This window comes from Molossus molossus, unplaced genomic scaffold (assembly GCF_014108415.1).
Source record: "Molossus molossus isolate mMolMol1 unplaced genomic scaffold, mMolMol1.p scaffold_m16_p_1, whole genome shotgun sequence".
Lineage (NCBI taxonomy): Eukaryota > Metazoa > Chordata > Mammalia > Chiroptera > Molossidae > Molossus > Molossus molossus.
In genome coordinates this window covers 189,412,280-189,437,443 of record NW_023425344.1, presented here as the reverse complement: position 1 = coordinate 189,437,443, position 25,164 = coordinate 189,412,280, and the positions used below count along the sequence as shown (strand labels likewise).

General features: G+C 46.6%; 1 protein-coding gene across 1 annotated transcript in view; it reads right to left on the bottom strand.

Annotated features, from left to right (window-relative positions):
- GLDN (gliomedin) overlaps positions 1–22,638 on the bottom strand; it is a 56,410-nt gene extending 33,772 nt beyond the window's left edge. Inside the window, exon 1 of the mRNA XM_036275818.1 lies at positions 22,276–22,638. Coding sequence (XP_036131711.1) covers positions 22,276–22,638 — 363 coding nt within the window. The remainder of the gene's footprint in view (positions 1–22,275) is intronic.
- Positions 22,639–25,164: the final 2,526 nt, after the last annotated feature.

The window sequence follows — 25,164 nt, the reverse complement described above, 5'->3', positions numbered from 1 at the left end:
CGGCAGCTACTCCCATCCCCTCACCTGGCTTTCTGCCTTTGTGACACTTATCTTCATCCAATGTTGTCTTGCCCGTGTATACGTGTATTTATTACCTGCCCCTGCTCTCCGATGACTGGGAGCATTCTGAGCGCAGGAGAACTCGCTCTCTCGTCTGTATCCCTGTTCAGAGGACAGTGCCTGGTTCCAGGCCTGGAACCTCACGGGGGACATAGGGTTCCCGTCGGAAGGCACGTCAGTGGTCTCCCAGGGAGAGCCTGCCTTGAGAGAAGGTGAGGACCCATTGTGAAGCTGGGTTCAGGCCGTGAGAATCCGACAGTGCTGGCAAGAGGGTGGGCGAGGCAGACGAAAGGTCCACAGCACTGGTGGGAAGCCCTCCCAACCCCGCCACACCGGCTCGGAGGACACATTCTGTGGGAACAGCAGCTGTCCCCTGAATGCAGCATAGAGAACAGTACCTCCTGCCCTGGCCAGTTTGGCTCAGCGGTTGGAACGTCGGCTCACAGACCGAAGCCTCGAGTTCAGTTCCCATCTGGGGCATGTGCTTTGGTTGTGGTTCATTCCCGGCCCTGGTCGGGGTCACGTGGGAGGTGGCCAGTTGATGTCTCTCGCTCATGTTGATGTTTCTCCCAGGACAATGAGCGCGCGTGTCTCTCTCTCTCTCTCTCTCTCTCTCTCTCTCTCTCCCCCTCCCTCCCTCCCACTCTGTCTGGGGATAGATGGAGGAATATCCTCGGGTGAGAATTTAAAAAGAACAGAACCCCAGAGAACTCAGGCTTAGCACACCCTTGGTCACTGCGTCCTGGAGCTGGGCTGCAAGCATCTCTGCAGGAACACTGAGCATGTCATCTCCCCAGTGAAAAGATCAAAGCAGCAGTGGACAGCCCCATCACGTTGCAGGGGCTTGTCGCCAGCCTGACAACATGTGCCAGTGAGGGGAGAGAAGACAGCCAACATGGGTACAGCCAGTGGCCTGACCGGACCTTCCAGAGTCCTCTCTGAACACGGAAGTGGTCTCACTGAATCAGGAGAACTCGTGGGGTTCATGGGCAATTCATGGACAAGGAAGGAGCCCCAGGAGAAAAACAATGGACTTCTTGCTAACCTGGCACCAGATGGCATGAGCTGGCTCTAGATCCAACTGAAAAGACATACGACATAATTTTGCAGTATCCGCTGGAAAGAAAAATGCTGTGCATTAGGAATCTCATTTGTAGGAAGGGTATGTAAGGATATCTGGGTAAGAATGCTCATGGCGCCCTACTGGTGTGGCTCAGTTGAGCACTGTCCCGTGCACCGAAGGGTCACCAGTTCGATTCCCAGTCAGGGCACATGTCCAGGTTCTAGGCTCTATCCCCAATAGGGGGCCTCAGGAGGCTGCCAATCAATGTTTCTCTCTCTCTCTCCCCCTTCCTTTCTTTCTAAAAAGAAAATTAATAAAAACATATATGTATATATGCATGTATGTATGTATGTATGTGCATACACACACACACTCATGACAACATCAATAAGCACATGTTAAACATAAGAAAAAGAAATGAGGTAGATCTACATGAACTAATCTGGAAAGATGGCCTTTGCATACCGTCAAGTGATAAAAGCCAGGTGCAGCCCAGGCCGTGTGACACAACACAACTTCTGGGTTGAAAAAGATTGTCTAGATATGTCTGGATAATCACAGAGAAGAGTTGGGAGGGTCACAAACCAAACCATTAACTGAGATTTCTGTTTTCTCCTGGAGACTGTGACTAGGGGATAAAAAGATGTTTGCTTCCTAGTTTACACAGTTTTAAAAGACACGACACGTTGGAATTTCACTTTGGTGATTTTTACTTTGCTGTGTTTTTAGTTATTCAGAGAGACAGCATTATGCGAATCTAATGACCCAGCTTTCCCTGGGACCCAAATATCTCACCTTCGCAATTACCCCCATCACTTGGAATAATTTAGATCATTGTTGCTTCTGGGCAAATAAATATGGAAAAAAACTAGAAGAGTTCTCTAGTCCAGGGATTTTCAAATTGTTCATTATTAGTCATGAGAGTTTTCTTTTTCCCACATAAATGGCCAAACCCCAAAATATAAAACATATAAAAACAGAGCTACTCTGGGTGAGCTGGGGTGGGGCTTGGCCCTAGTTACTTATCGGTGAAATGAGAGGGTTACAGATGATTCCAAACTCTGCTCCCACGGGGGGGGGGGGGGGATGAGGAGGAACCCCAGAGACTGAGAGTCGGGAGAACAGGGATGAGGACGCTGCGGTCCAGAGCAAGCGAGTGGAGTAGCTGGCCCGGCTGCCTCCAGCTCTCAGAGCCGAGTGCTCCTTCCCTGCTTCTGCTGTCCTGCACTGCCTAGCCTTTGCAAAACAAATTGAAAAATTCAACTTGAAATGCTCATTTTTGCTCTAGTTTACTTTAAATTGGAACAGAATATTAGATTTTTTTACTAGTCGAAAATGAGTCAGTTTTGAGAAATCTTTTCTGTGCAAGTTTAATCAAATGCATTTCTTTCTCGTCAGAATGCATAGCGTTCAAGGCGGTGAGCTGCCACTGTTCATCTGAACACAAAACCTCCTGCTAGCTGGCCGGCCGCCCCCCTGAACTCACTTCCTCTCACATTCTGCTCTCCGGACTGAGGCGTGAGGAGCCAACCTGCCCGCCGGGCCTGGGCTGCACAAGGCTAAAACAATGCTCTGCCACAGCTGCTCTGGAGTTCCCTGAGCACAGGCTCCGTCTGCTAGCTGGGCCGCTGTTTAAATTCTAAGGCACCCCTCAGATCTGACCTATTTTGTCACTTAACTTCAATTTTTCTTAGACAGTTGAATACTCTTTATGACTCTCCTTAATTATGCAAATCACTGTTATTATGTGCATGCAAATCACTCTTTAGAAACAGCTCCAGGAGCCAGAATCAGCCTGCCGTGGACTGAGACCCCGTGGGCTGCAGAGACGGGGCTGTGGCTGCAGGGCCAGCTGTGCGCCGAGGTGAGGCTGCAGGCAGTGGAGGATCCCTCACAAGGGTCTGAGCTGGGTCGGCTCATCCCTTGGAAAGGCAGGAATTCATACTGGGGCCAAGACATGGTGACAACAATTTGCAAACCCCAACAAGAAGTGGGGTTTGCCTTGCATGGTGGTAAAATCCTGGGGCTTGATCTCCTTCCTACAACCCCACAGGAAGGTCAGCTGAGGTCCAGGCATTTGTCAGCTCCAGGGAGCCAGCCCTGCCAGCTCACAGCAACGGTCTGGGGGCCAAATGCTCGCGATGGTTCATCCTGCTTGGGATCCTCGGAGCCAGCTGAGCCCTGCCCCGCCTTCCCAGGGACCCTGCTTCCCACTGACCGCCCTCCTGAGCCCGGCGCATCACTGTGGCTGAGGGCTGGCACGCGCTTTTGCCATTACTCTGCTTCTGACCAGATAGGTTTTGATCCATAGGGACTGTTTCACCCTCTTTCTGTTTGCCCCTTTCACTGATCCATTCCCTTCCCCCTCACTAGAATGACATCAAGCACACAGTAGGTACTCAATAAATGCTTCATTATTGATTAGCACTCCACTGGGTGGGACATGTGCTCCTCAATCAATGCTATTCCTTTCTGACTGGCTGTAACCCTGGGTATGGGAACTGAATGGGTAGCACGTGGTTGGGTAGCTGTTTCTCTTTGTGCCTGTCTGCTTAGGATACGTTTATTTTGGCAGACGACTCATCCTAGAAAACAGGAGCTGGGAGATGCTAGGGTTCTGTCAGGGCCTCCGAGACATGGCTGTCCTCCCCTGCCCCACTTCAACAGTACTACAAAGCCAGAAACCATGGGTGTGCCCCTGGCCTGTAGGGGAATAACACAAACCTCCACTCTCCTGAGAAAGGCGCCTGCAAGGGGTTCTGCACCCAGCTCGGGTCAGGGCTGGGTCAGCCGGGCAGGGGCTGGGTAAGGAGACTCAAACATCACTGGGATGCCACGCCATGGAGAAACGTGGTATTCACCAGCTCCTCCTGCTTTGCTGAGTGGACTGGGATGGGGTGGAGGCCAGCCTGCCCTCCGAGGACCAGGGGCCAGACTACTCACCCCTAAGGCCTTTTGTAGGCTGAGTGGGTTCCTTGGGCGGAACTGAACTGCTGGAGCCTGAGTGAGCCCCCAACGCTCTCCTTCTCACCGGCCTCCACCATTGCCTGGATTCCCAACAAAGTGCTGAACAAACACTTAACGAGCGTTGGACTGGAGTCCACTCACAAGCCTTGGGGTCCCCTTGCACGCAAAGGCCGGGAAGTCACAGGCGCTGAGGCAGCCTCTGGGCTCAGGACTCTTCAACAAAACCAGTTGCAGGGGGGCAGTTCCAGCAAGTGCCCTCACCCAGGGTCTCCAGCAAATTACAGCGGGGACCAGGGCCTTGGGGAACAGCCCAGCCTGACATTTATTAATGGGGACATCCAAAAAGGCAGGACAGAAGTCCCCGAAGGAGTATGTCCTCCCCCTGGCTTTCTTCAGGCTCTGACCCGGGGCGAACGGGTGGCAGGGGGCGGGCGGCTAGCGGACTGCCCAGCACCAGCTCCCCTGCCCCGTGGCCAGGCAGGACCCATGCAATACCGCGGGGAGCCACTGGAGGAGCAAATGGGGGAGCCCTTGGAAAACCACTTCGTCTGTTGACGCTGGTGTTCCATAAACATGTTGTTTCGTGATCTGAACATAAATCAGCTGATTCTGCTTTTTGAAAATCAATTCATACTATTTTATAAAGATATTTAACCAAAGTCTAATTACTAACTTGGTTTATCAACTGAATTCAAAATGTAACACAGAGTAGGATTTATAGAAAGAACCAGATACAACTCGATAAGGGTCCTAATCCACTAAATATAAGCTGCCGCTGGTCACCACAAGCCTCCCTGACCTCTCTCTTCTCCCGCCGGGAGTTCAAGTGCCGAAGGGCCCAGGGCGGCCCGTCCAGCCTGCGGTTCAAGCGGCTGCCTCCTGGCCGTGTCTCAGGAATGGCCAGTCCGGCCGTTCCTCCTGGTGCCCGCCTACTTGAACGACACTGGCAGCAAGGACTCCTGCTGGCACCAACTGGCTGACCCTGCTGGGGCACCAGAACCGCGAGTCCACCCTCAGAGGCGGCTGGGGACACCGTCTCCACTCTCCTGTGCTGGGGTCTTTCTTCCTCCGGACATGACAGGGAGACAACGGGGGGTTATCTGCTCGGGCTGTGCCCATCCTGAGACAGCTCTGCCGTCATAAAAAAGAAAACATAGCAGCCAAATATCAAGTTACTAATCTCAAATCCTTGTCTGCATTTTATTTTTAAGAAGTTTTGTTGCAAACTGCCTATTTTTTTTTTGAGTCCAGCAGTTTTACAACTTATTCTGGCCAATTGTTTCTTAAAGGGGAAAGGTTCTTTTTATCTCTGTATATATTTTTCTTTTTCTTTCTTTCTTTTTTTTTTGTACGTGCCCCTAGCAGGAACCAAACCTGGGACTCCCTGGTCCGCAGACCGATGCTCCAACTGCTGAGCCAAACCGGCCAGGGCCTTATCTCTGTATATTTTAAACACATACTAATGGAATGGAATAGCTTTCAAATGAAATGATGTGAAACTATGAGAAAATATAGGTGACTCTCAGATCTCGAGATCTTGAGGTAGGAAAGAACATTCTAAGCAAGAAAGCAAATGAAGAACCCACAGAGAAAAGGCTTTAGAGATCCGATGACACGAAAATGTATAAACATGAAGAGACCTAGAAACAAAAGTAAAGGCAGAGAACATCCAAGGCCCAGGAACATGGGCTCTGGAGTCAGACACACTCCATCCGCTCTGAGTTCTAATCCCTTCACTCCCTGGCTCTGGGGCCTCGAACAGGATGCTTAACGCCTCTGAGCCTCAGTGACCTGTCTGTAAAATGGGAATAATAATAATGATGATAATGGTGACCACCTCAGAGGTACAGGCAGTTTTGACATACATACCTAGAGCTCTTAGCATCGCATCTGGCAAGTTGTAAGTTCTCAATAAATGTTATAAATATTAGTAAGGGGGAAATATGGCTACATGTGTAATACACAAAACGCTAATACCTTTCCTATAAAAGGGTATTTGTAAACTAGTAAAAAAATATTTTTAAAAATTAAAAATAAGCTATAACATGAATGAACAAAATACACAATGAAAAATTTCAAATAACCAATAAGCGTATAAAAAAATTCACCCGCACCATAAACAAACACTGCAGCCCTCCCCACTGGGACAGATCCAACCCTCCCAAAGTCCAGCCCTCTTCTTTGAAACCTCAAACCACCAATCATCTAATCCCTTCTCCCACCCCATCTAGCTAAATTCCAGGCCTGTGATTCCTCAACTTAGGGTGTATAAGAATCACCAAGGGAGTGATTCACATACAGATTCCCAGCCTCAACCTCCATCAATTCTGACTCAAGATCCAGTGTGGAGTCCATACACATCAGCATTGTAAATAGATTCTCCCAGGTCTTTTTTTTTAAATCCTCACCCGAGGACATTCCTCGATATTTTGTTCAGATAGAGTGGGAGGGAGGGAGGAAGAGAGAGAGAGAGAGACATCGACATGAAAGGGACACATGGAGTATTTGCCACCCACACAACTCAACCAGGGCTGGGGACAAACTGCAACCGAGGTACGTGCCCTTAGAGGGAACCGAACCTGGGTCTCTCTGGACCACAGGCCTACGCTCTAACCATTGAGCCAAACTGGCCAGGACTCCCAGGTCTTTTTGATGCAGATGACCTTCCCCATACTTTGAGAAGTTCTACCTGTGCTATCAAAACAAGGGCTTGTTCCAGCATCTTCCAGGTTCTGCATTTTCTCTCCCTTCCCCCTCGAACCTCCCTGCAAGCTCAGACCTTGAAAACAGAGCCCTAACTAAAGAGATGGGGATCTTTGTGTTCTTTTCCAGATGATTCTTTATACATTTATAATAACAATGCAAAAAGGATCACAGGGAAGCTTCTCCAAAGTCACCATGCTACACCAACTTACTACTTTGCAAAATAATCTAAAAATTATTATTTTTTTATACTTTTCTGTATTTTCTACCTTACTATAATGGACACACTCACAGAAAAATGTCACAAAACTCCTAGTCATTCTCTCCCATCATGTATCATCCTAGTTGTAGCTCAGGTGTCACCTTCCCAGAAAGTCTCCTCCTGTCCCAGGGTAGAAGTGTCCCTATATGGTCCCACAGCATCCACATTTCTCCCATCGGGGCACGTCTGCCATTGCTTGATTGCTGGTTTATTCCTCACTAACCTAAGCATTTAAAGCAAGGGACGTATATAATGTATTTATTTTTATAACATGCTCACATAGCTCAGAGCCTTCCACATAATAAGCTGTGAATGAGTAAATTCTTCATCTGCCACCACCTTCCCTTCCCGGGCGTTCTTGATTCAAACCGAACTTATCTTCTGTTCTTTTTGTGTTTCCTTTCGTTTCTTACTTGAGTGCTAAACGGACAGTTGGACCTTTTTTGGTACGAGATTGGAATGTGTCATTTCTAGGATGGTCAGCCATGTGGGACTTACCCAAGGCTGTGTGTTTCTTCCCCTTGGCAATTGAAGGGTGCTCAGTTGAGCAATAGCACCCAACAAAGTGCAATTCACAATGTCTAGCATCCAATAGAAAATTACCAGGCCTGCACAGAAGCAGGAAAACACAACCCATGAGGGGGAAAAAAAATCAGTCAATTGAAACCCACCCAGAAATGACCCATATAAGGGAATTAGTAGACAAAGACAATAAAGTAGGTATTTAAACCGTATTCCAAATGTTTAAGAAGTTAGAGGCAAGACTGAACATGTTAAATAGAAACACACAAAAATATATAAAAAAAACACCGAATTTCAGTTTCTAGAAATAAAGAGTACAGTGTCTAAGGTGAAGAGTACACTGAGTGGACGGAGAGAGGGCTGGACATTGCAGAAGATTAGTGAAGTTGAAAGCACAGCAATAGAAACAAGTCAAAATGAAACACAGAGAGAAAAAATATTAAAAAGTGAACAGATTATCAGTGAGCTGTGGGACAACTTTAAGAAGTCCAAGACGTGTAATTAGAGTGTCTGGTTGGCAGGGAGGGCAGAAAAATATCTGAGGACATAATGACAGAAAACATTCCAAAATATAATGGAAACCATAAACTGATATCTCCAACAAGCTCAATAATTTTAAGAACAAAAAATATGAACAAAATGATGCTAAGGCATAGCATCACAAAACTGCTTAAATCATGCAATCTAGAAAAAGTCTTAGGGGCATTTCTAAAAACATTTTCAATTCTATACTCCAAATAAGTTTCAAGAATGGAGGCAAAACTCTTTAGATTTTTTTTTTTTTTAAACTCTCACCAGAGGACATGCTTTATTGATTTTAGAGAGAGAAAGGGAGAGGGAGAGGGGGAGAGAGAGGGAGAAACATCGATGTGAGAGTCAAACATCAATCAGTTGCCTCCCACATCCTGTACATGCCCTGACCAGGAATCGAACCTGCGACTTTGCGGTGTATGGGACCAACTGAGCCACACTGTCCAGGGTGGACTTTTCAGACATTTTTACGTACACCTGTATCATGCTGTAGTTAAAATGAACCACCTGTCATCCAAGTGCCTTCTTCCCTCCTCCCAGACCTTGCTTCTGATCCTGCCCACCTTCTAAGTGTGGCTCAAATGCTGCTTCCTTCTTGAAACCTTTCCTTATCGTCCACTGGATTTTTTATTCTTCCTTCTCTTAGGATCCTATTATCCTTTCCTTTGTGTCGTGTTTGAGGATTTGTCTTTTCCCTCCCACTAGCTAATACAGTCCTTGGGGGCCGTTGTTCTTCCTCGTCACCCACAGAGTGCACCCACACTGTGCGGAACAGGCACTCAGCATTTGTTATAGTGACTTGCATAGTGCTCAGTTGGTAAAAGGTTTCCTTTAAACTCCTTTCCAAGATATTTCTGACTGATTTAGAAGTACCTATTTATTTATCAGCAAACACTTTATAAGCTGGGCCCTGTGTTTACAAAGGTAAGACAAAATCTCTGGCACCCAAGGCTCCCAATACAGTTCATTGATTTAATTTGGTTGTTTATAAAAGAGCTTTTTTTTTTAAGTTTGAGTTTCATAGGAGTAGACTGACTGTTGGTTAGAGCCTCCCTGTGTCCAGGGAATGAATTCTTAAGTTCAGCAACTCCACTGTGCCCTGGTACACTTCCAACCAGGACCCCCTCCCAGACTCTGGTGTGCAGCTGCCTCTTCGACATCTTCGCTTGGACATCTAGTGGAAATAGTGCTAACACGCCCCAAACTGAACTCCTGGTACTCGCCCCAGCCCTGCTCCACCTGCGGTTCTGCCATCTCAATGAATGGTAATTCTGTCTTTCCATTGCTGGTCACTAACCTTGGAGCCATTCAACTCCTCTTCCCCTCATCTCATACCTCACATTAAAGCTGTTAACAAATTCCATCCACTCCACCAGCAGACCTATCTAGACACTGTCCACTTCTTACCATCTCTACTGCTCCCACCCGGGTCTAAGCTGCTGCTGTCTTTCACCTGGATTACGGCAACAGCTGTATTAATAGCCTCTCTGCTTCCACTGCCCCCACACGGAGTCTAGTCTCATCATAGTGATTCTTTGAAAAGGCAGGTCAGATCATGTGCCTTCTCTGCCTAAAGACTCCCCATAAAGGCCAATATCTCTACAACAGCTTACAAGGTCCTACATGAACTGGTTCCCTTGTTCCTCCTCCCCCCAAATTATCTGTCTGACCCCCTTTCCTACTACTCCTTCCCACTTGCTCTGCTCCAGTCTCCTTGCTGCTCCTTGAGCTCTCCAGACACAGTCCAGCCTCAGGGCCTTTGCACTTGCTATTCCCTCTACCTGAATAGCCCTTCCCCAGATATTCACATGGCTCACTTCCTCCTCCAAGTTTTTTCTCTTTTTTTTTTTTTCTTCGATATTTTGTTCAGATAGAGTGGGAGGGAGAGAGAGAAAGAGAAACATTGACGTGAAAGCGACACATCGAGTGGTTGCCACCCACACGACCGAACCAGGGCCGGGGACAAACTGCAACCAAGGTACGTATCCTTAGCGGGAACCGAACCCGGGTCTCTCCGGACCGCAGGCCGACGCTCTAACCGCTGAGCCAAACCGGCCAGGGCTCCAAGTTTTTTCTCAAATGTCACCTTCTCAGTGAGGCCTTTCCCACCCAAATGACATAATTGCATCTTCCCATCCCCCTCCTTAAACCTCATCCTGCTTTTTTGTTCTCCATAACACGAATCTCCTTCTAATATTGTAGATAGTTTACTCTGGTTTTTGTCTGCCCCTTCCCTCAACACATAAAGTCCAAGAAGATGGGGATTTGTATATATTGTTCATACTGTTTCTCTTATACCCACAACAGTGCCTGGGACATAGTCGGTGCTCAGTAACTATGTGTTGAGTGAGTGAGTGAATGAATGAATGAATCTCTGGCAGGTAGAACAGATACCTGAGTCAGTCTTACTACCTGGCACTACCTCCTATTTGGTGGGTGGCATGCATTCTGAGAAAGAAATTTTGAAAATGCTCCAGGACCCATCCTCAACACCCTTAGCATGTTAAGAAACCGGATTCAGAAACGGGCTCTGTTGATATTTGCACTTGTTGAGTTGTGGATGAATTCGTCTATGAAGAAGCATTCATCAAACACCTCACTAGAGGTACAGCAAAGAACAGTGAGCTATATTTAAAGAGACAAGGTGGCTACAGGTGACACATTAGAGACCAAAACTGTACCGAGACAGGGCTTCCGTTGTGCAATGCAGACAAGCAAGTGCAGAAGGAGTTAGTGGGAAGGAGACGAGTGTTCTGAAGTGAGCTGAGAATCACTTGCCGCCCCCAGGCCTCTAATGGAGTTTTCTGAAGCAGCAGTGCTGCTGGAATAATCTTCCACTAACTGTTAATAACGACAGTTTGTGTCCACATTGTTCCCTTCAACAAGCATCTTTAGAGAATGTCTGATTCTTATCTAAGCATTCTTATCCCCACCTGATAGTCGGAAAAGTATACAGGTACAGGAACCATAGTTAAGTAACTTGTCCGACGCTGGGAAAATGGACAAAGAATTAAAGCATTATGCCCAAGCTCTGCCCCGTGGCATTCTTTGTACACAGCGAAAACATTTGTCAAGACGCTCTGTCAACCTACTCCCTGCTCAGCCCCTCCTCCCTCAGCACAGGGAAGGGCTCTGAGCGCTTACTCCGGGAAACATTTCCTTAGTGTGAGCTGCTCACCCACAAAACAACTGCTGAGGCTGTTAGCATCGGGACGCTGCTGGACGGGACCACTGGTCTGACAAACAGGCCGTTCCTAGGGGCCTCAAAAAGGTCTGGTCAGTGAAAGAATGAATGCATGGGTTCATACTAGACATGAATAAAGATATTTGCAAATTATGATTAGTATAATTAATTCCCTAAATCTAATATCCAAAATGTATTTTTTCCTTTTGGACCCATCAACCAGAAAAACGACCATCTGGGAAACAACATTCTTTGTAGCGGTCCGTGTGTTTCCCCAGTCACCGGATTCCAGACTTTAGAGTCATCCTAGGATCTGCCCTTTCTCTGGCAAGTCCTGCTGATTCCGTTTCCACTGTTTTTATTACAAGACTCCAAAATTCCCTGAAGCACAGAAAGGATGCGTTTGAGAAACGCTAAAATATCAGGAATAGTAAGGTAACACATACTGAATTCTAAGAAGCATGCTAATGACTTTTCATGGATTACCGAATTGAATCCTTATGACAACACCTAAGGTAGATACTGCTATCACTGCACTCTGAATGAGGGAGCTGAGACACAGAGAGGTTGAGTGACCTGTCAAAGGTCACACAGCTAATGAAGGGAGGGTCAGGAGTGAACATATATAATTCCAGCACTCATTTTACAGACTTTGGGGTCTGCCTTTTACTTTTTAGACTTGTAAAGACCTCACTGATGAAGACAGAGTTCTTAGAAGTAAAATGTTCTCCTCTCCCGGAATACTATTTCATTCCTCAGATTTCCTCCCCTTTTTTTCTTTCTTTTCATTTAGTCTCAAATTCAGCACCCACACTTCCAAACTAACCCCCTCCTGTGTTTCCTCAATTTTGTCTGTGGTGCCAACCACCCTTCTCAGCGTTGGATGGGTCTCGAGCAGATGGACCACCTCTCTTATATCCAAATAGTTAACAAGCTCAATTCATTCTTCTTTCTTGATATTTTGAGGATATACACCTTCTTCTTCATACCTTAGCCAGACATAAGTTATTTCTTGCCTGGACTAATGCACTCGCTTCCTAACTTGCCTCTGGCCTCTGGCCTCTCCCCTATCTACTCTTTCCTGTACTGCATCACCAAGTCAGTCCTATAACACCACTTGTCTAAAGACTCCCCCTGGTAAAGGGTCTACGATACTCTTAATTGCCCACCACACTCATTTCTCAAAAGTGGAAATACAAGGCTCTCTCTCCTCCAGCCAACCTTAGCCCCACCCTGCCCCACCCAGACTCCCTGGTGCAGGAAGGCCTGCCTGGCCCATCGCTCTTCCAGCCTGTACAATTTTCATTCCAGTCCCTAGGCCTCGGCTCAAGTTATTACTGTGCTTGGAATGATTCGCCCTCCTTGCCTGCTCAGGTCTCACCAACCCTACATTGCCCATTTCAAGTCTGTCTCCTCCATGAAACCTTCCTTCATCACTTCAGCGAGGACTCCTTTTCTCCTTCCTGGACTGCCCTGATGCTCGCTGTAAAGGGTCTTCCTGTTCAGAGGGATTGATTCCAAGGTCCTCAAGTGTTGCATATAAGAAGAGGACTTTTCATTGAAAAAAGAAATAGAGGAAGATATAAAAAAGTGGAAGAACATACCCTGTTCATGGATTGGAAGAATTAACATAATTAAAATGTCCATACTACCCAAAGCAATCTATAGATTCAATGCAATCCCCATCAAAATACCAACGACATATTTCATAGAACTAGAACAAATACTTCAAAAGTTCATATGGAACCAAAAAAGACCCCGAATAGCCACAGCAATCTTGAAAAAGAAGAACAAAGTTGGAGGGATCACAATACCAGATATCAGGTTATACTACAAAGCGACTGTAACCAAAACAGCCTGGTACTGGCACAAGAACAGGCATATAGACCAGTGGAACAGAACTGAAAACCCAGAAATGGACCCAAGGCAATACGCTCAATTAATATTTGACAAAGGTGGCAAGAGCATACAGTGGAGTAAAGACAGCCTCTTTAATAAATGGTGTTGGGAAAACTGGACAGCTACATGCAAAAAAATGAAACTAGACCATCAACTTACACCATACACAAAAATAAACTCAAAATGGATAAAAGACTTAAATGTGACCCGTGAATCCATAAAAATTCTAGAAGAAAATGTAGGCAACAAAATTTCGGACATCATACGGAGCAGAATTTTCACTGATACATCACCTAAGGCAACAGAAATAAAGGAGAAAATGAACACATGGGACTACATCAAACTAAAAAGCTTCTGCACAGCAAAAGAAACAATCATCAAAATGGAAAGGCAACCCACTGTATGGGAGAACATCATTGCCAATGATGTATCAGATAAGGGGTTAATTTCCAGTATATACAGAGTGCTCATACAACTCCACAAAAGGAAGACAAAGAACCCAATTAAAAAATGGGCAGAGGAGCTGAATAGACACCTCTCCAAACAGGACATACAAATGGCCAAGAGACATATGAAGAAATGCTCAACATCACTAATCATCAGAGAGATGCAAATTAAAACAACAATGAGGTATCACCTCACACCTGTCAGAATGGCCGCCATCAACAAATCATCAAACAACAAGTGTTGGCGAGGGTGTGGAGAAAAGGGGACTCTAATACACTGCTGGTGGGAATGCAGACTGGTGCAGCCGCTATGGAAAACAATATGGTGCTACCTCAAAAAATTAAAAATTGAACTTCCATTCGACCCAGTGATCCCACTGCTGGGAATATACCCTAAGAAGCCTGAAACACCAATCAGGAAGAATATATGTACCCCCATGTTCATAGCAGCACTATTTACAATAGCTAAGATCTGGAAACAGCCCAAGTGTCCACCAGTAGACGAATGGATCAAAAAGCTGTGGTACATATACACAATGGAATACTATGCAGCGGTAAGAAAGAAAGATCTCTTATCCTTTGAGACGACATGGAGGGACCTGGAAAGTATTATCCTAAGTGAAAGAAGCCAAGCAGAAAAAGACAAATACCACATGATCTCACTTATATACGGAATATAATGAACATAACAGTCTGAGGAATACAGTAGACCCAGACACATGGAAGTAGGGCACAGACTGACATCCCTCAGAAGAGGGGATGGGGGTTGGGGGGTGGGAAGAGATAAACCACAGAACTTATATGCATGTATGCATGACCAATGGACATGGACAACTAAGCCGGGGACAGGGTGGAGGGGGGGTGGGGTGGGGGGTGCCAATGGGGTAAAAAGGTAAAATATCTGTAACAAAAAAATAAATAAATAAATAAATAAAAAAAAAAAAAAAAGAAGAGGACTTTTCTTTTCTTTTTTTGCCCTCAAGGGAAAAGGATTCCAGACTCCAACACTCACCCACTACAGTTACTGATTTTGCAGTTGCCAGCTCATCATTTCAGGCTGGGTGCACTTATCCACAACACATTCCCAAGCACCCCACCGTTTTCACATACAGCCTGGGCAGGGTCTCCAAAGTTCCCAGCACTTGGTGAACACAAGGAACTTTTCCTGCTTGGCAGATGAAGGGGTTACTTTATCTATTGCATTCAGAACAAACTCGACAAATTGCATTTTAAATGATCTTTAGGTGGACTTGTTGTTTTAACTCTGCCTTTCAGTAAAGAAAATTGTGTCTTGAACTTTAGTTCAGCTAGAAGTAAATTATATCTTCTTAAAATATAGAGTTGTTAAAACCCAAAGAGCTACATAAAAGCAACTGATGGGCTGGAAAATGCTCCCTTTGTAGCAGAATCACAACCTAAAAGCTTCAGCTTGTTTCACACAAGGTGACCTTCAGTCTGCAGATAAAATGCATGAAAATTAAGCTTGAATGTCAACTAGATTTGGCCAAGGATTTCTTTTGGGGGGGGGGGAAAGAAAGGGGAATTTGAGGAATGTAGAGCAAAAAAAGAACGTTTATTTATTTTTTTCAGATAATTGTGTTTCATCAGATCTGAAGACTGTTCTGATAGTTGCCACACAGGTAACTGTATCCTGGAGAACATGAGACCCCCAGAAGTAAATAGCTCTCCTTTCTTAGAAATCATTTTTGCTCTCCCTTTACTTACATTTTGTCAATGTTTCAAATAAAAGCATCGAAAACTTTTTAGGACTGCCACCAAATAGGTGAGGCAGCCAGCATCGGGGTCAAGATGACTCTGTTAGTGCGCGTCAGCCCTCGTCACCAGTGGCCATGCAGAAGGGCGGGGGCCCAGGAAACCCAGGGCGCCGAAGAAACCCTGCCGCACATCAAGGCTATCTCTTCTGTTGTCAGTGACAAGATAATTTAGGTGGGTGTGATGCTAGTCTAGGCTTTAAGAAACCAAATATTATCCCGAAGCAGCAGCTGATAGAAGCACATATGAACAACTTGGCATTCTGAGAGAATTGGAGATAAAGAGTAAACCCAGAAATAAAATGCTGAGAGCATAGAGCAAGAAGGACTAATGATAAATAGTGATTAACCTTAACAGCAACAATGGACACTTATTGGGAGCCTGACTATACCAGGCACTTGTACTTTACCAAAAGCATTTCCCTTAAACCTCCTAACAGTTCTGAGGTGTATACTATTATCTCAGTCTTACAGATGAGGAAACAGAGGCTTGGAGAAGTTAAAAGACTTGCCCAAGGTCACCCAGCTACCGAGCTGTGAGTCCAGGATATGAATCCGTCTAACTCCCAGGTCCACATTGTTCTCTACCACAATATACCTCAGGGAAGCATCAGGTGGAGAAAATTTGGCTGGGACCTAACAGTACAGAAGGACTCCCAGGTTGGCACACAACAGCTGAAGGCAGCATCGGCACCACGTGGAGGTAACCCTGGGCCAGCTGTGGAGAGATCCTGGGACAAGGGCAATCAGGAGATGAACACCCCTTGGCACTGGAAGACCCAGAAAGGGCCCTCTGCCCAAGGATCTCTCAGCCTGTGGTCCAGTGGTCAGTGCCACGAAGTGACAGGCTGGTCTAAGGGGTTCTGCTGTTTCCCCAGAGTGGAGTGGCACTTTGCAAGCGGGGCATGTGGTTTTGGGTTCCAAAAGGGAAAACCCCTTTTATCCCTGGCATGGTGACAGTGACGGCTGAAGAAGAGGTAGGCATACAGCGGATACACTGTAGACAGTTCACCAGGCCCTGAAGATCCATCCTGCTGAGGTTTAAAGGCCCAGTAGGCTTGTTCCTCCTGCTCTCCCCTCTGCTGTTCTGGCTAGAAAGAGACTAGCTGTCCTAACATTGACTGCTCCTGACTTGGGAAGCCAGCCTGGAAGGACCAAGGCTTGAGGGTGGGCACAGCCTCCCTCCAGGGTGCAGCCACACTCTCCCGTCAGCTCTGTCCCGGACTATCTCCATCAGGGAGGTCTTAACACCCAAGGTGAGCCAAGGCCAGAACAGTCCTGATTTAGTAGCTTGGGCTCTCCAGAGGAATGACCCCCATTCCCCCTCTGCTCCAATGGGCAACAGTTTACTGTAAGGGGCCAGACAGAGAATAGTTTAGGCTCTGCTGCAACCACTCCGTTCTGCTGTTTCATGTGAAAGTAGCCACAGACAGTACTGAAACACACGGGCATGGTTGTATGCCAATAAGACTTCATTTACGGTTACTGACATGTGAATGTCATATAATGTTGACATGTCATGAAATATCATTCTTCTTTTATTTTTTTCCTAACTATTAAATGTAAAAATCATCCTTACTTTGTGGGCTGTACAAAAACAAGTAGCAGGTTAGATTTAGCCTGTAGGCCATAGCGTGTTGACCCTACATCTAAATCCTCAGCTTTTACCCCATCTGGAGGTGGCCAGTCCAAGGGGTGGGGAAGGGAGGTAAACCTCGGCACGGCCTTCAAGGAAATACAGCCTCCATGCAAACAGGAGCTGTGACTTCGGGTAACATGCTTTTTCCCCCTTTAAACTAGATAATGTTTAGATCTACATACATGTCCTCATAGCAGTCATCGTGAACAGCTCGGTTTGTTACAATAATGTGTTACTGCTTCGACAGCTGGGACCTCCTCCTTGAGAACTACCCTCAGAATTGGAGCACATGCTTTGGAAAAACCACAGTCCAGAGAAATCTCCAACCACTTAAGGTGGAATTGGTTTTTAGAAACAACCAAAAAAAAACAAAAAAAAAGCCAAACCAAACCAAATGCAAAAAAGCCATCTCCACATGACCAACAATAACAATAACAATAACGATGGCACCACGACCGCTATCCTCCCAGAATCGGGCTGGGAAATAACTGGGGGGGCATGGAGCTGTGTTTGAGCTCAATAAAGCCATTTTTGTTTAAAATTACTCATGATTATAAGATGAGGCTGCCGCAGACTAAGTTTGGAAGCTCTAACGTGGCCCCTAATGATGTGAGTGTTGTTTGGCCAACACATTGTCAGCCAATTAAAAATTGGGGTGGGGGGTTGTCAATATTTAAAAGCTAAGCAATTTTTCATTAAAAGTCAGATTTTTTTTTTTTTTTTTTTTACTTCTCTTGAAAAAATTCAAAAGATCAGGCACACTGGGCTCTTGTTTGTATAATGGCAACAACTTGCAAAATCCCCTCTCTCTCTTTTTTAATCCTCACATGAGGATATGTGCTTTTTTTTTTTTTTTTATTGATTCCAGAGAGAGGAAGGGAGAGGAAGAGGAAGAGGGAGAGAGAGAGAGAGATCAGTTGACTCACACAAGGATCAAACCTGCAACCCAGGTAAGTGCCCCAACTGGGAATCGAACCTGAAATCTTCTGGTATACCAGACGGCACTCCTACCAACTGAGGCACTTGGCCAGGGCAAGAGCCTCTCTTTTAGAGCACATGACCTCAGGCGAGCCACCCCTACCCCACTATCACCCCAGCCTGGTGGCAGCTGCCATGTAACCTTGTGCTTATGACCTTTTCACTCACAAAAGAGGAACACAACCACAAGGTTCAAAAGTCAAAATAATACACAAAGCTATAGTGAAAGGCTCATTCCCACTGTCTCCACCCTCCCTTTTGTTCATTTCTTCATTTGTTTTTCCTCTTCTTCCTTACACAAAGTAATACAACAGATACTTTCTTCTGCCTTGCTTTCTTCACTTAAAATACATACCCTGGGGACTGCAACAGCAGTACAGAGAGAATCTCCTCATTCTTGTCTTAGCTACCTGCTATCAGTGGGTGCATAGGTCAGTTTATTTGACTAGTTCTGTACTGGTGAACAAGGGTGTTAAAAGTCTTTTGTTTTTATAAATATTGTGCAGTGAATGACTGCGTGTTTACATCATTTCATAGGTGATCAAGTCTGTTGTATAGGACACATTTCCACATGTGAAATTGCTGGGTCAGAGGATAAATGCATTCCTAATTTTTTTAGGTATTGACAAATTGCTTCTGTATGTATGGATTGTACCATTTTGCACCCCAAACCCAATGCAAACATCTGTTTACTTTCAGCTTCCTCAACAGACTATGTTGTCAAACTTTTGTAGTTTTGTCATCCTGACAGGTAAAAATTATTCAGGGCAGTTGTGATTTGCATTTTTAAATCAAGAGATCTTTTCCCATGTGTTTAAGAGACATTTGCATTGCTTTTCCTGAGAACCTGTCTGTTCCATTTTCCTATTGGGTTTCTATTTCTGTTGCTGATTTACCTCTTATTTTTGTTTTTTTCCTTATCGTCTTTTAGGAGCGCATATATATATATATATATATATATATATATATATATATATCAGAAGATTAGCCCTATATCTGTGATATGAGCTGCAAATATGTTTTTCCAGTTTGTCATTTATTTTTGCCTTTGTTTATGGTGTGTTTGTTTCTCTTTGTTATTTGCTATACAGAAGTTTTGTTATTGTTGTGTGTACTTTTAAAATGTAGTTAAGTTTACTTATTGTTTGCTTCTGGCTTTTGAGCTATAGTTTGAAAGAAAGGTCTTCCCATTTCAAGACTTAAAATGAAGTTACTCACATTTTCTTCTAGTAATTTTAGAGTTGTTTTTCTGTTGTTGTTGTTCAATGCAAATTTTTTTTATCCCAGCTTATGGTGTACACTGGGAGAAGTAAAACTTTCTTCCTCCTGGGTCCTCAACCCTAGAATCTGGGCAGGATTATAAAGCTGCCAGAACATCGGTAGAGAGATCCGGACAACGGAATGTGGGGGAGCAGCTGGGAGAAGTGAGAGGTGGGGCAGGGTGCAGACCGAACAGAAGCAGCATCTCCTACAGGAGTTCCCATTTCTGGTCTCGCTGAGTCGTTCCCAGGGCCCCTTTTATGACTGTTCTCCAAAGCACCCACTTACTTTTAAAGATTGTAATGTGTCTGGCTGTACCAAACAAACTGTACTTAAGTAATAATTAGTTATATTGCCCTTTTAACAAAGTGATTTACAGCTTCCAACCAGTCTCTGGTCAGAATGTACTAGCCAGAATGATCATGCTGAGTAGATGTACTTTCAGCCAAAAGCACAGAACTCGGAATTATCTGTTAGCTTGGGGAGGCTCATCATGGATAAACGTGCCGTTCTGGAGGACTTTTTGAAATGATATTAATCTGCATACAGCTTATTTCTTTGTTCTTAGATCTCTCCAGACATGGACCTCAGTGAGGGAACCTCTGATCTCGCCCCCACTGAAGGCTTACTGGTGTTGTAAAAAGGGTGGGGGGAGGTATAAACTTTAACATTAAGAAGTGTGCATACTGACTGTCATGCTGTATACTAAATAGTTCTCTTAGTAACTTTTTCTACTAGAGGGCCCTAGGACGGTTCTTTTTTATTAATCTTTTAATTTTTTTCTATATATATGTTTTTATCGATCTTTTAGAAGGGAGAAAGAGATAGAAACATGGATATGAGCGAGAAACATTGATTGGCTGCCTCCTGCACACCCCTCACTGGGGATCGAGCCCGCAACCTGGGCATGTGCCCTGACCAGGAATCGAATCGGGACCTCTGATTCGGACCTTCCGAATCAGAATCAGCATTTTAACAAGACCCCTAAGATATTCATATGTACATTCAAGTTAGAGAAGCCGTGGTCTAGAGTAGTGCTTCTCAAAGTGTGGCACCTGAACCACCTGCATCAGACTCACCAAGGGGGCGTGAGGGTGGGGAAATTATGATTCTATATGTCTGAAGGTGGAGCTCGGGAATCATTTTTTGTTTTTGTTTTTTTGGGTTTTTTTTGTTCAGATAGAGTGGGGAGGGAGAGAGAGAGAGAGAAACACCGACGCGAAAGGGACACATCGAGTGGCTGCCACCCACACAACCCAACCAAGGCCGGGGACAAACCGCAACCAAGGCACACGCCCTTAGCGGGAACCGAACCCGGGTCTCTCTGGACCGCAGGCCGACGCTCTACCGCTGAGCCAAACCGGCCAGGGATGGAATCATTTTTAATGTGCCTACTGCTTGAGAACTACCCCTAAGAGGAAAGCCAGCACTATGATGGTTGCTTTCCACTGGCCTGCATGGGAATTCCCTCATTGACTCTAAAAGGTCAAAGCATGCCCACTGCAAGTGGAGGGTGAGCTGGTGATAATCTACAAATGTTTCTGCCGGACAAATGTGATGTTTCTGCTCCCTGACCTGTAATAGAGCGGGTGATGGTAGTTAAATATAGCTTTCAGGCTGACACAGAGATGAGTCTCTCCATTTTCTTGAGTTAGTGGCTGAACAGGCTGCAATTGGATATATAAGTCTCTACCTTAAAAGCAGTATTAAGAAATATAAAACATTGATGCCCAGATTCATCCTTCTTCGAGGGTTTCAAAAACCCCTCAAAGTGCACGGTAGAGAGACAAGAGAAAGAGCAAATTCCTTTAATGGTATCTCTTCATTTTGGAGAGGTCTGTTTTTGGAATTTTTGCTTGGGCCCAGATTTGTAAATGTTTATGGGTAAAAAAAGATGAAAATCTGATCTCTCAAAAGAGGTGTTTGTAGTGTGGTTTTAAAACCATTTCAGCTCATACAAGATATTTAAAAGCTTCTATAATAACAGAAGCGTTAAGTGGATTGAGTTTCAAATACCTAGGATTCCGGAGTATTCCTCACACTTGACTTGAGAAGACAGAACTGAAATCTCTGTAATTATAAAGTGAAATGAGACCATTGTGATTGTAATGGATAATAAAATGGAATAAGGAACAGTAATGTGATCTACCTGTAATTGTCAGATGATTACAGAGTTAAAATCAGTCAAAGCAAAGAAACTTAAAACTGGGGGATGGAGGGGATGGAGAATTTTGCTTTCAAGACTCTCTTTAGAGCAGTGTTTCTTAAACCTTTGGGCGGGGGATGGGGTGTGCAATGGAGCCCCTTTGAAAATACAAAGAAAAGCTACAGACGCTCCCCAGATGCACCACCTGTAAGCAATTTCTGGTGTTCTATCCACTCCCATATTAAAACCTCAGCTTTGACACTGAATTTTAAGAAAACCGTTTTAGGCCTAGGAGAAACCTTCTCTGCATCAGTGTCCTAGGTGGTTGGTAAAATTAGTGCTGATTGTTTTCACTTAAACCGAGACAATTAGGTCAGCAATCTCATGGGGATGGGCCGAGCCAGGTGAAAAACCAGACCACTAGATTATGCCAGGAAAAGAATCCCTTTATTGAAGAAGTCCGCGCTCTTTCAGAAATGCTGCCTCCCTACTCTCAGGGGGCCCCAGAGAGTGTCACAGGCAGAGCCCGGGGACCGCTGTGGTTCCCTTCACAACAGAAGGTGAGAACTTTTGTCCAAAGTTAGGAAGGAAAGTAGGATCTTAAAAACACTTCCTACACCCTTCATTTACCTGCAGACTCAACGACGTCAGAGGTGGAAGACGTACTGTTTCACCACTTCCCCATTTAGATGATGAGGACACTGATCCCAAAAGGCTAAAGTGACATCCGCAGGGCCCTTCCCACAGCCCTCCGGCCAGGGGAGGAGAGGATGTCGGGGTCCTTTCCCCACCCTGCCCACCGCCCACGCCGTTGGGGCGCCCCCGGCGCCGAGCCCCGCCTACCGGCACCAAGGAGTAGGTCATCATCATCAGCATGTCCTGGCTCTCGGCGCGCAGCTGCGGCGCGGGCTCCCCGCTGTGGCTGCGCCTGTTGCGCGCGGCGCCCGCGGGGTCCTGGAGCGGCTCGGGCGCCCGGCGCGGCGCGCGACTCAGCTCCTGCAGGAAGGCGCGCAGGGCGCTGTCCTCTCGCCCCTCCCTGGCCCGCTGGGCCTCCAGCGCCCGCAGCGCCGCGCTCAGCCCGCGCCACTGGCACAGCGCAAACACCGTGCCCGCCGCGTTGAGCGCCGAGAGCAGGGCCACGGCGGCCAGGGCACCGCGCAGCCCGCAGCCCGCGCCCGCGCAGCCTCGCTCCGCGCTCCGGGCCATGCTCTTTGCGCCTCGGGCCGCCGGACAGGGCTGGGCGCCTCACGCCGGGCAGCCTTTATACGCCACGGGCAAGCCGTGGGCTGGTGGCAGCGCCGTGAGTCACGCCGCCCTTTGGCCCGGTTGGCGGGGCGGGTTGGGGACAGCACCAGTGGCGCCCGAGCGGCCCGGAGGGACAGGCGGGCGGAGATGTGCAGAGGGGGAGAGGAACGAGTGGAGACAGCCCGCGGAGGAGGGGTAGACAGGGATCATGCTCCCGGTGCTGGCCAAGCAAACCAGCGAACCCGCCTCTCCCGCCTTTTCCTGCTGCCCTGCGGGTCCGTATTGCTGTGGCCCAGACGGGCAGACTAGGGTCAGACTGAGGGGGAGAGCAGGAATTTTTGTGGCCGGGAAATCCCAGGATTCCTCCCCCTGTTGCCCCCACACTGCCCTCTCTGGAGAAAAGCATCAGCATGCCCTGATGCCAAGGCTCATGTCCACTGTCTCTGGAAGCTCGGTTGCTGGGCTGGGTCCAGGCTGTCCATCACGCTCCCCCACCGCCCCAACACAGGACCCCACAGAGCCACTGAAGACCCCACTAGATCTTTAAAAGGAAGGGAATGGATAGTTTCGAGACAGTTGACATCCATCGGAGGGTTAAAAAGGCCATTGGTCAGAAACAGAAAAACCCAGCCCTGCCTGGCAAGTCATCTGTGCAGGTTGATTCCAGGATTTGACAGCTACGTGGGAGGTGGCAGGGTGATGAGAGAACAGTTAAAGAATGGGAATCCACAGACCTGTTTCTATCCCATTCTGCCACCCCCAGCTGGGGGCCTTTGAGCAGGTCCCAAGACAACCCTGGACTGATTCTGAGGTGCTTTCTGGTTGAAGGGTTGGGACTCTAGCCAGGCCGGTTCTGGGCCTTACTTAGCCTGCTTTGCTTGAGAGACAGATGCCTAGTTACCCCTCCACAACCTCCCTTTCCTGCCATCTCAGATGCCTGCTGTGCCTCAAGGGCCACTGTCCCCCAAACACAGAGTCGCATCTCAGCCTCTTTGCTCTCTGTCTTTCTCAGCTTTCCCCAGAATGGTTCTGCCGCTTCAGGGCCCCAGAACCTGCAGGGTGGGAGGACGTCAACCAGAAGCTATGATTGCTGTTTCCACAGCCCATCATCTCAGAGGAGGAGGTGGCCCATTGAGCCAGCTGGAGCTGTCAAGGAGAAAGGACTTTCTGTAGTATAGGGGGTCACAGCTGTTTCAGCACTGAGGGAACCAGTAGGATGATGGGGAAGCAAGCACCTTGTGACTTCATGGCAAGAGCTCTGTAACCATGTCCTTCCCAAAGATGGACATTCCAGTGCTTAAAGGTGGGGATTTTTTTTTTTTGCACAGAAGAGCAAGCCCAGGGCATCTCAGACTTCCTGCCCACTGCTCACCAGTGTGAACCAGGGTAGAACCTCTGAGGAAGCAGAAGAAAGCTGAAGTTATAACACAGAAGTTCTGTGTCAAGGTCTGGATTCCTGAGTTTTCATGGGGACATTGACCACCTTGGGTATTCTTAGCAGGCCGTCTGGATGAGGAGCAATTAGGAAAGCATGGACCCCAACTACAGGGACATGGAGTGGTTCATGAAGGACCCCAACTACAGGGACATGAGGAGGGGAGGGAGATGATAGAGACAACTTTGTCCAGTTCCTCTTAACTAACATACTATGACCTAGTGAAAGAATTGCCATGTACCCTTATCTCTTGTCATCCAGGTTTAGGATGCCAATTGTAAGGCTGAGGACCAATGGGGAGAAGACACAGAGAGACAGAGTTGAGGGTCAGCCCCAGTGAGATCTTTATTTAATTCACTAACAACCTACTGAACACCTACTATCTGTCGGGCACAGTGATGGGCTTTGGAGGTATAAAAATGAACAAAACAGCCCTGGCCAGTTTGGCTCAGCAGTTAGAGCATCAGCCTGAGGATCAAAGGATCAAGGGTTCAATTCCGGTCAAGGGTACATACCTGGGTTGCAGGTTCGATCACTGGCCTTGGTCTGGGTTGTGCAAGAGGCAACCAATAGATATGTTTCTCTCTCATCAATGTTTCTCTCTCCCTCTCCCTTCCTCTCTTCCTCATAAAAAAAATCAATAAAAACATATTAAAAAATAAAAATGAATAAAACAAGCAGCTTGTAGTGTGAGCAGTTGGAGTCCCACGGAGCCTCCTGAGCTCCTCTTTATCCCAATATTCATCACAGTTACTGTTACCTGACCACCTGTCACCAGTGCTCACCATTAACAATAGGACATACAGCTCCTGAGGTTAGGGGCCAAATCTTGTTTGACCTTGACTCCCCCAACATGTGGCACAGTTCCTGGTTTGAAATGGCCATTCAATAATTACCTGTTGAATGAGCGAGTGAACAAATGAATGAATGAAAGGCTGTTTAGTGAGAGCATTTCTGTGTGAAACATTTGTGTGTGGTGGTGGTAGGGCTTAAGAAAACTGATTACGCCACAGACCTGGCCCCATCTTCCTTGGAAGTCTAATGGTCAGGAG